Source organism: Anguilla rostrata, chromosome 18 (genome assembly GCF_018555375.3).
Source record: "Anguilla rostrata isolate EN2019 chromosome 18, ASM1855537v3, whole genome shotgun sequence".
Taxonomy (NCBI): domain Eukaryota; kingdom Metazoa; phylum Chordata; class Actinopteri; order Anguilliformes; family Anguillidae; genus Anguilla; species Anguilla rostrata.
The window spans coordinates 5,112,693-5,126,698 of NC_057950.1; the positions used below are offsets into that span (position 1 = coordinate 5,112,693).

Below are 14,006 nucleotides of genomic sequence, written 5' to 3' on the forward strand. Positions count from 1 at the left end.
AGTCCCTCTGAGCGCAGTACAAATGCTTTGCAAGAACATTCAGGCGTCCATTTTTTTAAATGGCAAAGTTATTAATGAAAGTCAGACGTAGCCAACGAGCCACAATGCAGTTTACCTAAATTAATATTCTGTATAGTTTTTCAAAGCCACATATAATTCAGTAACCACATTTTTAAGTCAGACCACCTAATAGGATCTATAATTGCTTAATATGTGTTGTCATAGATAGAGGAACAATTATTTCAATTGCAAAAGGAACTTGAACATAATTCGTTAACCCCGTGTTTTATAACTATATATGGTATTAAAAATCAGAAAACACGAAGGCAGCAATTGAGGACCTGTTGCATAAAGGTTAAGGGCTAATGTATCACATTAACCGTGTGCATTAAAATCAAAAACATTTCCAGCACACATCTGGAACACAATAATACATTTAGCAAATAATACTCCGATGGAAATATTAATGAGGCCATATTCCTTTTATGTGTACCTGATAAACTGTTCACCTCGTAGTTCATTTTTTTCATTATAATTGACAAATAGTATGTATTACATTCTACAGACAACTTTAAGTCTTACCTTTTTCATGGAACAATGAATCAAAGTTCAGTAGATCACTTAAACCCCAAATGATTTATTGATGACTACTAATCTTAATAATGAAACAAGAGGTCATCAACATTAAATTAGTATGCATATTCCATTTGAAAAGTTTGTTTAATACAGTGCATAAACTCAAATGTACAATGTACTTTGTCTTGTCCATGCCATTTTCTCAAACTACCAAAGGGATCCTCAAGTGACAATTCATTACAATTGTAGGTTAGCAATATTGTTCAGCTAAGCAAACCAAACGTATATATTCCCTGTTTCAGAAACAAAGTGATGGTGATAAGAGTAGTACACACATTCTCTACTCGTTTAACAAAGGAAAATGGCAACTACGAAAATGTAGGCCAATGTAAATACATTATGTACACATTTGACATAATTTCACCATGATAATGGGGCAGGCAGAGAATATAAACATTACAGGATTTAAAAAAAACTGTAAATGGTGGTACACTGTTGAACGATCCAGCCAGTTCTTCGTCTTTTGGGTTCTCTCCATTTCAGGCAACCTTTTCTGATGACAAAGTCACAGACGCTGTGCGCTCCTGCCCTGTCACTCTGTCACTCCATCTCTGCAGAGTCCAGTTCACTGAGAAATTTCTGACATTTGGCCATGAGGACTTTGACGGCTTCGCTGACCAAGACTTCAGGGGCCAGGATCCCAGTGGACTCCACTGAAACTGCAGGAGACATTACATTACATTACAGGCATTTAGCAGATGCTCTTATCTAGAGCGACTTACACAACTTTCTTTTTCATAGCATTTACATTGCATTCATCTATGCAGCTGGATATATACTGAAGCAATGAAGGTTAAGTACCTTGCTCAAGGGAGACAACAACCACAGTGAGAACTGCTGATATCAACTCCATGCATATTACAAGTTAAGCAAAATTGTGCATCAGTAACAAGTCACAGTTATTGTGCACATATATTATTTGGGTATGAGTATGCCAGGTTTCTTTTTTTAAATTGGCTTACCAGACATTCCATATTTACCTTATATTTTCCATTTTTATAAGATTTTTCAATCAGGTTTGTACAATTTGATAAATTACGCAAGAACGGACAAGTATGGCTTTTTTCCATGGCACGTTATTGAAAGTTTAGGGACGTACAGATGAAATGGTCCCGGACTCTTCCCAGTTTCACCAAATTCTTGAGGTCGTCATGCCGAAGGACCTCACGACTGCAGGTATCCAAACGGCTGTTCACGACTTTGGCAACCCTCTTCCCTGGGTGAAAGACAGAGGTGGACAAAACAAGTAAACATGACTATGGTATAAGCATCATATATTGATTGATACACATAAAGAGATGCATGTGGTCAGCAACAATGCTTAGGCATGCCCATTCTAATGGATGGTCAAACAATTAAAAACCACTTCACCATGTCACCATGCTTTATATATTGAGCTGCAGCCACATAATACGCTGTTTGGAAGAGGAAGCTATTTGCATTAATGAGTAGTTGTACCTAATAAAGTGACCACAGAGTCTATCTAAAAAAATTTTTTAATTGATAGTTGTTTCAGTACATAGTTACATTTATGCTAGTAAAAGGCTCAGTTATATTCTAAGGAGGAACACATGCTTTGAATGTCCAACAGCTAAAACATCAAACAAAAACCTTAATATAAAACCTTAAAAGAATGAAGGATGCTTCTCGGAACAGGAATTAAAGTAAAATCAAGCCTCTTCATCTGAACTATTTTGTGTCATTTTGAGATTACAGAAACACACTCTATCGTAAACACACAGGCGTGAGACACGCAAAGGACTACCACCCCAAACCGGCTCAAACAGGTTTAAAGGATATGGGACCATGATTCACAATACAGTGCCCTCAGCTGCAATCTCTCACCCCCACAGTCCTCCACCTCCACGACACCGGGGGAGAAACAGCGTTTCAGCCTCTCTGCCTTCTCTCCCTCGACGGGCTCCAGCAGGGTGACCTCCGGGAGCAGCCGGTAGCTGGCCGTGGCCACCGGGGAGAACTTGGCATGATCTTTGCCTGGAAACAAAAAACCCCGGAGGGCCCTCAGAATACAAGCGAGAGAGAGCTCCAGCGTCACTGTAACAAATCTCCGGCAGGCAAAGGAGGCCTATGGGAATTCACTAACTGTTTTTATAACTGTCACGTAGTGCCAGTCATTAGACTCGTTTCAAACAAGTTTGCTTTCAAACTCAAAAACAGACTGATTAGTTCAAGTCCTTGAGATCAAATTGGTTTAGGAAACCACACTTGGCCACTGCAACAGGAGAGGGGTATCGCAGTTACTGAAAGGAGGAAATAACACCCTAACATCTACAACAACATAATTCAGGTCAACACAAGTATGATGATTTCAAACAAACACAGGTACTCAATATCCCGGCCGTTGACTACCTTTCAACCCTGAACACTGAATATGTTTACAGGCCTCACCAATGCCCTTTACACAGTGCATGACAATATCCAGCTCCTGTCCTGGCCGCAACTGTGCCAGAAGGATATCGTCGTGGACAGGACCAATGCTGGCGTCTGCAAAAACGTCAGCTTGATTACCAATAGGCACCCACTTCATGTCCTTGGAGTACACTGAGAGAAACAGAAAAAACAAGTTGTTTGACAAAAGGTATACAGGTGACAACAGGGAAATGTAACACCAGAAATCAAAATGTATCATAGTGCAGCATTTCAGTTGAGCCCTCAGGCTGTGGTAGGATGCATTCTGGTTTTACACATAACTACATTTTCAAAACAGGATGGCGGGCCTACTGTAATACAAGTCCAGGTTTGGCACAGGCTAGATGTCTACAAGAATATTTTCTGAACAACTTACTATTAAACGATTACCGTAACAATCACAAAACATTCTCTATGAGTGGTGTTTCCTCAACAAGACAGAACTACTTATACTTTACAACAACAGACTGGAACTAGCTTTAACACCCTGACCCGTCACAAAGATAAACAACCATTCTTCACTCCCTTGGGTGACATCATAGTTCTTAGTGGACGCAAGTAGAGTGATGTTACTCTACTAGGAGATGCTGTCGTGAGGAGACTTACCCATATGGTTTAGATACAGTTCACTGGGATCTGAAGAGTCTTTAGTGGCCCTAGGGTTTCTCGTGCACTTGATCTTCAGCTGAAGTTGAATCGTGTCGATTTCTGTTCCCTCCTCATCTCCTGGGAATTGTCCAATATAAAATCATACAATCAATGTCAGAATGACAAGTGACACTTACACCAACCCCCCCCCCCCCCCCCCACCCCACCCCACCCCACCCCACCTCTCTCAGGCTATAATGCTCACTGCAACCTCTGTGGTTGATTCGGGAGGCAGCACACATGCATGTGCTTTCAACCGACGCACAAGACGACAGCTGCTACTTCTTATCACACTGCAGTTGATGTCGGGCTTGCACGGACATGAGTCAGAGGAAGACAGTTCAAGTGCAGCTCAGCAAAGAAAGTTGTGGGTGACTGATTGGCTAGCGGCGGACTTGAAGTGAGGACGGAATATAATACCAAGTCGAGCAATACCTCTCTCAGGCTGGTGGAAACCTAGTTTATATTTTACTTGCTCTCTAGGATGCATGCATGTTTACCTGCATTTCGGTACTCAAACAGGCGTGGATCAGCTTTAATGGGAATCAATCCCAGTCTGTGGGCAAGAATCTCATCTTGAATGATTGAAGTGTTGTTGTAGATGAACACCTTCTCCACAGCCATGGTGGGCACCTGAACAAGATAAGTAGGAAAAACATCACTCACAATCACTGTGCATTTACACGTTTGGCTGCCACAATATGACAGTATCTTAACTTCTCTATCAAGTGTCAAATACTATGAACACTATGAAACTAGTAAGTGCATCAGTATAGTATACCCAGTGTTAACCATTACCTCAGCTAGTAATATCCGTCGAAAGGCATTGGCTATGGCAGCATCTATCCCCACCATATCGAACTCCAGGGTATTTTCATCCATCTGAATTATGTCGATTTTGAAATTCTGCAAGAGTGAAGGTAAAACATAGCATGATATAACAGCAGTATTGAAGTAGAACACATTTTAAATAGCACAAACCGTTCCAAACCCCGTTCAGTAATTCACCTGTTCAAATTTCTTCTGGTTCCAAGTATCATCATAACCGGGATAATTACCAGGAAAGTCAGTGGTGTGAACCTGAAAAAAACAGCATACCAGATTTCAAAACTCCTCAGACAAATGTAAGCGATACTATACGTACGTCCTCCTACATTGAGATAATAGAGGTACACAGTATTATGCACGTATCTAGCAGGTCAGCAAAAGTATATACAAAATATTTGTTGAATAGCTAAAAATGAGCTAGTTAGTTCCCACGCTAATAGCGTGCGGCACACTTTTGCCCATGAACTGAACCAATACCGTTCTGGACGTAAAATACACTCCATATCACTTTCTGATTACTAGCTATTTACAACTCATGTCACTTTTACTCACATTCCTGACACCAAATTCGCCCAAAATCACTCGATTCCGAATTTCTTCCACGTTACTCATGGGTGCCGCCATATTAGAACAATATTGACTTCCTGCAATGACGTATTTCCACCCAATTTTACGGAAACCGTGTTAACACCACCATAGACATAAGCCAATGGACACCACTGTGTGCCACATAGATTATTTTTTAATTAATGCAATATAATAACACATTGAGTAACTAAAACCTAATACTACCTGCCGCTATGACACTAAATCGCAGCACATCAGTTTACAATTGTATCAAACAATACAAAATAGACGTTTAATATAATCTCGCGAGACTTTGTAGAAATGCACGTCTCCCGTCCAATCCAAGCCGAGCAGGAACCCACATAGCAGGAACAGAGCGATATAGCTAGATTCTCGTTTAAAGTTCCAATATAGACGATTTAGGCTAGGAGATACAGATTAGCAAAATAGCAATGTTATGAGCAACTGTCAAGTTATGTGTATACTTGATCATAATTGAATGGTTTTCAGTACGTTTCTAAATTAAAGGAAAATACACCACTGCGAAGATGTCGGTACCCGAAGGAAACAAAAACACGAACACGGAAGCATGGGGAGGATTTGATGACAACCTGATCCAGGTAGTACTAGCCAGTCTTGGCTTTAGCCAACGTTGTGTACTGTAGCTGGACAAATCGATTGCGAAGCATTACAAGCATTTTGTCTGTAAATACGTTATTCTGTTGCGTAAAGGGGGCGGCAAAAATATTGTACCTGTATGTAACCAGGCAGCAATGTTAGAATACATACAGCTAGCTTTATAGGCTAGCAGCTGAGTGTGCATTGAAGACTAACTGAGATTACCTACCAGACTGGTTTCCATTATTAATAACTTGGAGTTCTTCAAATAGTGATGGTAAGGTAATATGTAACATTGTGCCAACGTTATTTTAGTTTTTTATTTAGGTCGTTACTTGTCTGTGATTTGTAAAAAAGAATTCTAACTATTTGGAAGAATGCTTAGGCTACTTATGTTAGAAATTCAAATGAAACCTAGTTAGCTAGAACATATGACACTATTATTATTCTATTATTGAAATTCTAAGGTCGTTTTTTTGCTAGTTGTGTTATTCTGTGTTTCTGCAGGATTGAGCACATTAGAAATACTAGTGATTGAAGCTGAGATCATTTTTTAACCACCCTTCAGTTTTTAATTATACTCGGACACTAACTTGCGTAGTGGGTCACAGTATATTTACAATGTACTCATACCTGAAGCTCACCAGGAGATACAAATTAGGTATGCCTGATCAAATAAAATCACTGCCGAGAATGAAATAACCATCCCAGTGCATACCCTCACGGGTCTTACTGGAGGCATGTGAGTGTTAAGAGTTGAAGTCATACGTTTGAGAAATCTATGTCTTCAGCTCTTTGAGCCACCTCCCTCTAGTGAGACCTAGAATGGCTGAAGCTGCTGTGCCTTGAGAGGCATTTCCACGCTGCAGGCGCCAGTGTAGCGTAGTGGGTAAGGAACTGGGCTTGTAACCGAAAGGTCATAGGTTCAATTCCTGGATAGGAACTGCCATTGTACCCTTGAGCAAGGTCCTTAACCTGCTTTGCTTCAGTATATATCCAGCTGTATAAACGGATGCAATGTAAATCCTATGTAAAAAAAATCCTGTGTAAGTCGCCCTGGATAAGAGCGTCTGCTAAATGCCTGTGATGTAATTTCCTGCAAATGGTTCTATTTTGCAGGCATCTGGTTAAACCTCTTAATGGTCTCCTGATAGTACATTTAGGCCTGTTTGGTGTCGTTTGTCCCTGGGATGTCACTGATGATGTCACCGGGCACTTCCCCCCTCCTCAGGGCAGTGGATCAGCGGTGATCGACATGGAGAACATGGACGACACCTCGGGCTCCAGCTTCGAGGACATGGGCGAGATGCACCAGCGCATGAAGGAGGAGGAGGAGGTGGCGGAGGAGGCGGAGGCCACTGAAGAGGACACCGGGGAGGACGGGGAGTTCCTGGGCATGAAGGGCATCAAGGGGCAGCTGGGACGGCAGGTGGCAGACGAGGTGAGCTCACAAAGCGGTAAGGGGTGCCGTGTTACAGGAAGAGCAAGGGGAGGAAATACCTTAAAACAGGCCAGCAGTTCACAATTTGGTGAGACTCTGAGGGGTCCCCAGTGCTGATATTGCTTGCAGCTGCTGTTGGCTTCAGCAAGAATGAGCATGATGGGAGAATGAGTGTTTGTGGAACTACAAATGGGCAGAGTTACCATATGCTGTTCCCTGACTCCCTGATTTAAACCAATCATAGTTGTTTGTTATGGAGAGCATAGTCTTTTCATTGGCTCAGACATGACAATGACTGACAGCTCATCACAGCTCCACCTGTTTTGAGGTTCGTGAAACTTCAGTCCAATTAGTAGCATATAATACGTCAATATTTCATAAATTGCTTCTGAAAATAAAGTATTTGTATTCATCTCAAGCAATATTATACTTGTGCCCATAATTCAGACAAATTGACAGCAGTTTTACTTTATTAAAACATAACCACAATTCCCAATATAATGCAGTTTGGTGTAGAGAACAATTTGAAGCACAGATTAGAGAGATGAATAATGAATATGTGTGACAGAGGTGTGAACCGAGTCTGTCTCTTCAGGTGTGGAGGGCAGGGAAAAGGCAGGCATCCAAGGCCTTCAACCTCTATGCCAACATTGATATCCTCAGGCCCTACTTTGATGTGGAGCCCATTCAAGTCAGGAACAGGTGAGGCATTGTATTTGGGCAGTGGGGACTTTGTGGGGGGAAACAAAATTTTAAATAGTTTTTTAAAAAGAACACACAGGTTCCCAAAGCAGTATGGGTGTGTTGGGTTTCTATGAACTCATCTTTGTTTGATTCAAACAAGTGATATGGTGGTGTCTACACCAATCAAAAATTGTACATTGTGGAGAATAGAGGAAATCTAGGAATGCACAACATGTCTTTTGTAGTCACATCTGTGTCGGTTGATGAGAGCTTAAAACAAACTTCTCATACAAGATAACATTTTGGCCCATATGATGACGCAACTTATGTGCGGTAAATTTGTGTCACTGTTGTACAAAAACAAAAGTAGGCAAATTGTATAGAAACATTTTGTTATACAAATATAATTTGTTACAGTTTTCGTTCATAAGATGACTTCTATGCCAGTCTGCATACATGAATATGAAACTTGGTACAAGTTTGCATTTATGCCATAGTGTGAAATGGAGATGTGCACGCATCGGCTAATATGGACAGGAAATGATCAACTATTTATTTTGGTCCCAGACTTTACATATCATGCATCACTAAAACAAAAAAGAAAGAAAACACCACCCCTTATTTGTTTTATGCAGTTTGCCATGTGATATTGTTTATTACCGGACAAAATTTTCACTAACATAGGCCCTTTTTTTCTATCACAAGGTTGATGGAGTCAATGATTCCTGTCCGAATGATCAACTTTCCACAGGTGAGAAGCTGGTCTGGCTAGGCTAATGTGTTAAAGTTTTGTCAAATAACAGCACAAGTGACTGAATGGGCAAAGTCAATATCTGTAAAGCCATCCATATTACAAAAATATATCATAACATTAACATGTTACAAACTTTATATGCATTTCCACATGGAAACAAAAACAGTTTTTTTGCCGTGCATGAAATGCAGTACAGATACACTTAATGCTTATATACAGAACTTGTAAATTAATTATAATAAACTGAGATGGTATTTGGTAAGAGATGGAAATTGAATGGAATTTTTTTGTTAGCCACAAATGCATGGGAAAGCCTATCCGAGCGTCCACTCACTTCGTAATAAACTGAAGGACATTTACAGACATATTCACATGGTCACATCAATATCAATCATAATTATTATCTGTGATTAAGATTCATGCTATTAAATAGGCATATTAACTCGGTCTAGATTATTAATACATCACATACTCTAAAGTTGGTTTTCACAAAACATTCCATTCCATATGTTTTCAGTAACCAACCTTCCATGGAAAAAGTAGTGCAAAATTAGTTAACATAATGGAATACAGCCGCATTTGTTCACCATAATTGCATGCACACCGGACAGTGTCTACTTAGTGTGAATGTCTAGGGTGGGGGGTAGTGCAGTGTGTCTCAAGGACCCCCTCAACTCTCCCTCAAGACCCATTTTGGGAAACCCTGTTCTACAGTGATGGACGGGCCTGAGTATCATGTGTGTTGGAAAGATTAGTATGAATCTGCACATAAGACTCAAACTTCTCCCTTTCCGTACCTGCAGAAGATTGCTGGGGAGCTCTACGGGCCGATGATGCTGGTGTTCACCCTGGTGGCCATCCTGCTGCACGGGATGAAGACGTCTGGAACCGTGATCGTAAGAGTTCCCAGAGCATATAGTCCAACAGTATTAAAACGCGCGCGCACGCATGCACACACACACACACACACTCACTCACACACACACACACACTTCCACACGTCCCTCATGGAGGTGGACCATCTAGGTATTTCCACAAATGCAGAAAGCATTACTGTAAATCTTTGATTGTACTCGGCCCAGACATTATATCCACAAAAATAAAGCTAGAGGTGCTCATTCAGAACTGTCCCAGATTCCCAGTCCCAGGTGGCCCTGTTTCTGTATTTTGGTCATTTGTTCTGTGAAGCTGACACAGTTTAAGGTAATTATTTGATGGCATTTAAAGCTTGCTACTATAAATAAAGCGTACTTATATTTAGACTTATCACCTGTATTCTTGTCAGGGGTCCTCTTGTCTCACAGGAGCTAGCCTGAGTATAATTTTTACAATCTCAGTTTGCACCGTAAATACTCTTTAGTTTACCAGGATGGCAGTTTAAGCAGCATTGGCTGGACACACTCCCTCATCTGGACTCATGGTTTACCTTTTTTCCCCTCAGAGAGAGGGTACCTTGATGGGTACGGCGATAGGGACCTGCTTTGGCTACTGGCTGGGCGTCTCGTCCTTCATCTACTTCCTGGCCTACCTCTGCAACGCTCAGATCACTATGCTGCAGATGCTGTCTCTTCTGGTTTGTACCTGACTCTTCGTCGCAGATGCGGGTCCTGTTGACCTGCAACATCTAGGGCATCGGTTTTTCATGGGCACAGATTACTTAGTCCTGAACTAAATTGAGTTTCGTACGGAGAATCTCCATTCAAAATTAAATTTAGTCTTGGACTAAGCTGAATCTGTGTCTGCGAAACTGGCCCATAGTGTACCCTATCACACCGTTTCCTCTGTCCTGGTTCTGGATACACACCATTTGTGCCTGTTTTTATTGCAGTATAGTCTTGTGACAAAGTTATAGATATTAATAGGTAACTTTAGAATCTCACTTTTTCTGTAAATATACGATCTTCCTTTTGGATGTTCCTTAGTTGATATTTTTTAAATTATTTCTTCTTTACCTCAGGGTTACGGCCTCTTTGGCCACTGCGTGGTTTTGTTGGTCACCTACAACGTCCACTTCCACTCCCTCTTCTACATCCTGTGGCTGGTGATTGGAGGACTCTCCACTCTGCGAATGGTGAGGCCTGCATCTGGAAATGAGTCAAGATAACGCAGTTTCAGTTAGTTCAGATTGTTAGATCGCTGCCCCATATGGTTTCAGCATGTGATGTCACCACAATGAAGGCCTAGGCCTGAAACATTACAGAAGGACAAAAAGGGACACGCCCAGGCTTGCTCCTGCGGTTGACTGTGCACCTGCAGTCTGCCTGCAGCGGCTGTGAATGGGGTGTACTCATGCTGTGAATGGGGTAAATGGACTGCATTTTATATAGCGCTTTTATCCAAAGCACTTTACAATTGTTGCCTCTCATTCACCAGAGCAGTTAGGGGTTAGGTGTCTTGCTCAGGGACACTTCGACACGCCCAGTGCGGGGTATCAAACCGGCAACCCTCCGACTGCCCAGACAACCGCTCTTACCTCCTGAGCTATGTCGACCCTGGGGTGTACTCGTGCTGTAAATGGGGTGTACTCGCGCGATGCAGACACCCGCTCTCTGCGTCTCTCCCCAACTGACGGAAGGCACTGCGTCATGGAGACGGTTCCCTCGGATATACAGTTGGGCAGTTGGGAAAATGAAATGGGCTTTAACGTCGCTCCTCTCTCAGGTGACGGCGCTGATCTCCCGCACCGTGGGGCAGACCCCCCGCCTCATCCTCTGCGGCACTCTGGCCGCCCTGCACATGCTCTTCCTGCTGTACCTGCACTTCGCCTACCACAAGATCGTCGAAGGTAAGGCTCCCCCCCGACAGCACCGGGACTGACACGGTCATTACTCACGCCGGTATCCCCCCCCCCGGGTAAGGAGCTGATCTTGTAACCAAAAGCACAGTGGTTTGATTCCCCAGCAGGTCACTGCCGTTGTACCCTTAAGAAAGGTACTTAACCTGCATTGCTTCAGTGCATGTCCAGCTGTGTGAATGGATGCGATGTAAATGCTATGTAAAAAAAGTTGTGTAAGTCACTCTGGATAAGAGCGTCTGCTAAATGCCTGTAATGTAATGTAATTCCTGCATAGGCTGGTTTGTTCCAGCCCCGTCAGCCATCAGTTCTGCATATCTAATTATGTGATTCTCTGAATAAATGTAATACCTATCTTGAGCCAAAATTCACTTGATGGCTTAGTGTTTTTTCTTTTAAGGGTAAATCTTACAATATCAACTACAGGCATTCGGTTTGAACAGATTTGTAAAGTTGTGATTAAGTATGGTGGAACTTAAAAAGCTGTGTGCGGATCTCCGGTAATTGAGTTTAAGACCCCGGGCCTAATTTAAGCGCGTACTAATTAGTTTTCTTTTTTTTTTTCCAGAAGCTCAGGTGGTTTTCGTTAATAGATTATCCTAATGAACATAAAGCTATAATAAGTGATTTAAGTGATTTTTGTGTGAAATGTTTCGTTCTTTTCCCCTGAAGGTATTCTGGACACCCTGGAAGGACCCAATGTTCCCCCCATTCAGAGAGTGGCCAGAGATTTGCCTGAAGTGGCGATCAGTCTGGTTAATGGCACAGTGAAGTCACTTGGCATTTCCATGTAGGCACAGTGTTGCGGTGTACATTCATCTTTGGGGCTGAAAGCATGATTATGCTGGTCCCATTTTAAAAGAATTGGTGAGGGGGGGGGGGGGACAGAAATGAAGATTATGTGTTTGTTCTTGGGCTCCAGAGAGGCTGAACATCATTTATTTCTTTCATGGATGGGGAAACGTCTTTGAGTTAACTGTCATCCAAGTACACATTGGTGACCCATAAATGTTTGTGTCGGCTTGAAGATAACTCCCCGTCACTTCTCAGTACTCTATATTGAGAAAGCACATGCAAAAACGTTTTATGTAGGCTAACACAATGGGTATAACATTGGTAACATTGCCAATCAACCCCAACATGCCTTACAAAAGGGATCATAACAAAAAAAAGATTGTTCCTTGACAAAGATTGCTGGAACAGCTCCCATAACAGGAGAATGCTAATTGTCAGCAATATTTTCTAGGCTCAGCATAAGCATGCCTCCTTGTTTTGGAAGATTTGATGTTTGTTATGCGTCAACTTTCATTCCCACTTGAATCCCAGAGGTTTTCTGAGAACACTAAACACGTTATATACCTAAAGATTGGCGACTGTGTGTGATGGTCTTTTTGGTTCCTAAATGCAAGGAAAAGAACAGTTAAGCTCGCTGTAGTCACCTTTGCCGTGTAAGACTGCTGATAACCATGGCATCCAAAGGTTTAGGTGAAGTGTGTATGTTTCTTTGTCCATTTCAGACCTGGGTCGAATATGTATTTGTTTTGGATTCAAATACTTTTCTGCGCTTTACTGATCTTGTCTGGTGTATTGGAACCAATTAAATGCTCTCAAAAAGTGCAAACCCCGCCTTCTGGTCATAATGGAAGGGTCAGTTACACCAGGCAAGATCAACAGAGCACAGAAAAGTATTTGAATCCAAAACAAATAAGTATTTGACCCAGGTCTGGTCCATTTACTGGAGATATTTGAGACGTTGCAAAAAGTATGTTTTGGAAAAAACACGTATTTATTAGAGGTGTTATGACAATAATACATAGATGAAGGGCTGGACATTTGTTGAAAGAAGACTGGGATTTTCATGAAAGAACTGGTGGAACCTGATGAGATGACACGTGCACCATGTTAAAATATTTCTCTGTTTGAACGGATGATTTGCTGTGTATAACTGTTCTCCTCAGCAAGCGAGAATTGCCTTTCTTACCCATCAAGGAAGTATGTAATAGTTCATGTATCCACCGCAAATCAATGTAAGTCTTAGGTTTATATTAAGAAAATTGAAGATGCTTTTGGAAAGTATTGAAGGTATTCGTTTTATTTCTTTACCTCTGCATTCTTCTATTAAGTCTATAAAATTGGATGTCGTATTCCCATGGTCATTTCAGATGTTCTTGTAGAGTAAGGTTTAGTAAAGTCTTTTTCTCACTATCTTCAGTTTTCTTTCACGTGTGTACATATAGAGGTATTGTACAGAAAATAAAGCTAATGTTTAAAGAACATGTGGCCTTGATTTTCATTTGGCACAAACTACTTAATAGTCATTTTAAAGGGATTTACCAGTCATTCAAAAATGCCATCGGAATTAACTAAAAGGGAGAATATGCACTCAATATTCAAAGTATGGATTTGAAACCTGTTTGGTGTGGAAACAAAATTGTAAATATAAGAATGATCCTAAAACCAGGTATTTTTTCAGCACTTAAAATTGAGGGAAATGGTATATAGTAATTCACTGTTGCACAGTCTATGACCCATTCTTTTGGGCAAAGGATTTAGGAGTTGATTGGATCTCGAGCCAGGTCCTGCAGTGACACGGGTATGTTGCTTCA

General features: G+C 41.5%; 2 protein-coding genes across 3 annotated transcripts; one reads left to right on the forward strand and one right to left on the reverse strand.

Moving 5' to 3' along the window:
* Positions 1-617: 617 nt before the first annotated feature.
* Positions 618-5,358, reverse strand: polr1c (RNA polymerase I and III subunit C). The gene is made up of 9 exons (XM_064317276.1): positions 5,095-5,358; positions 4,723-4,794; positions 4,513-4,620; positions 4,215-4,347; positions 3,673-3,792; positions 3,046-3,198; positions 2,482-2,631; positions 1,736-1,852; positions 618-1,295 (listed from the first exon to the last, which is right to left on the reverse strand). The coding sequence occupies exons 1-9, from the start codon at positions 5,164-5,166 to the stop codon at positions 1,177-1,179; spliced, it is 1,044 nt and encodes a 347-aa protein (XP_064173346.1). The 5' UTR covers positions 5,167-5,358; the 3' UTR covers positions 618-1,176.
* A 93-nt stretch (positions 5,359-5,451) lies between these two features.
* Positions 5,452-13,674, forward strand: yipf3 (Yip1 domain family, member 3). Of its 2 annotated transcripts, none has more exons than XM_064317277.1 (9): positions 5,452-5,729; positions 6,959-7,168; positions 7,764-7,870; positions 8,558-8,603; positions 9,410-9,502; positions 10,048-10,179; positions 10,564-10,677; positions 11,268-11,391; positions 12,073-13,674. In XM_064317277.1, exons 1-9 carry the CDS (start codon positions 5,658-5,660, stop codon positions 12,192-12,194), a joined length of 1,020 nt encoding a protein of 339 aa, XP_064173347.1. In that variant the 5' UTR covers positions 5,452-5,657; the 3' UTR covers positions 12,195-13,674. The 2 variants fall into 2 exon arrangements, with proteins under 2 accessions (XP_064173347.1, XP_064173348.1); XM_064317278.1 differs by lacking the exon at positions 5,452-5,729 and adding an exon at positions 5,752-6,004.
* Positions 13,675-14,006: the final 332 nt, after the last annotated feature.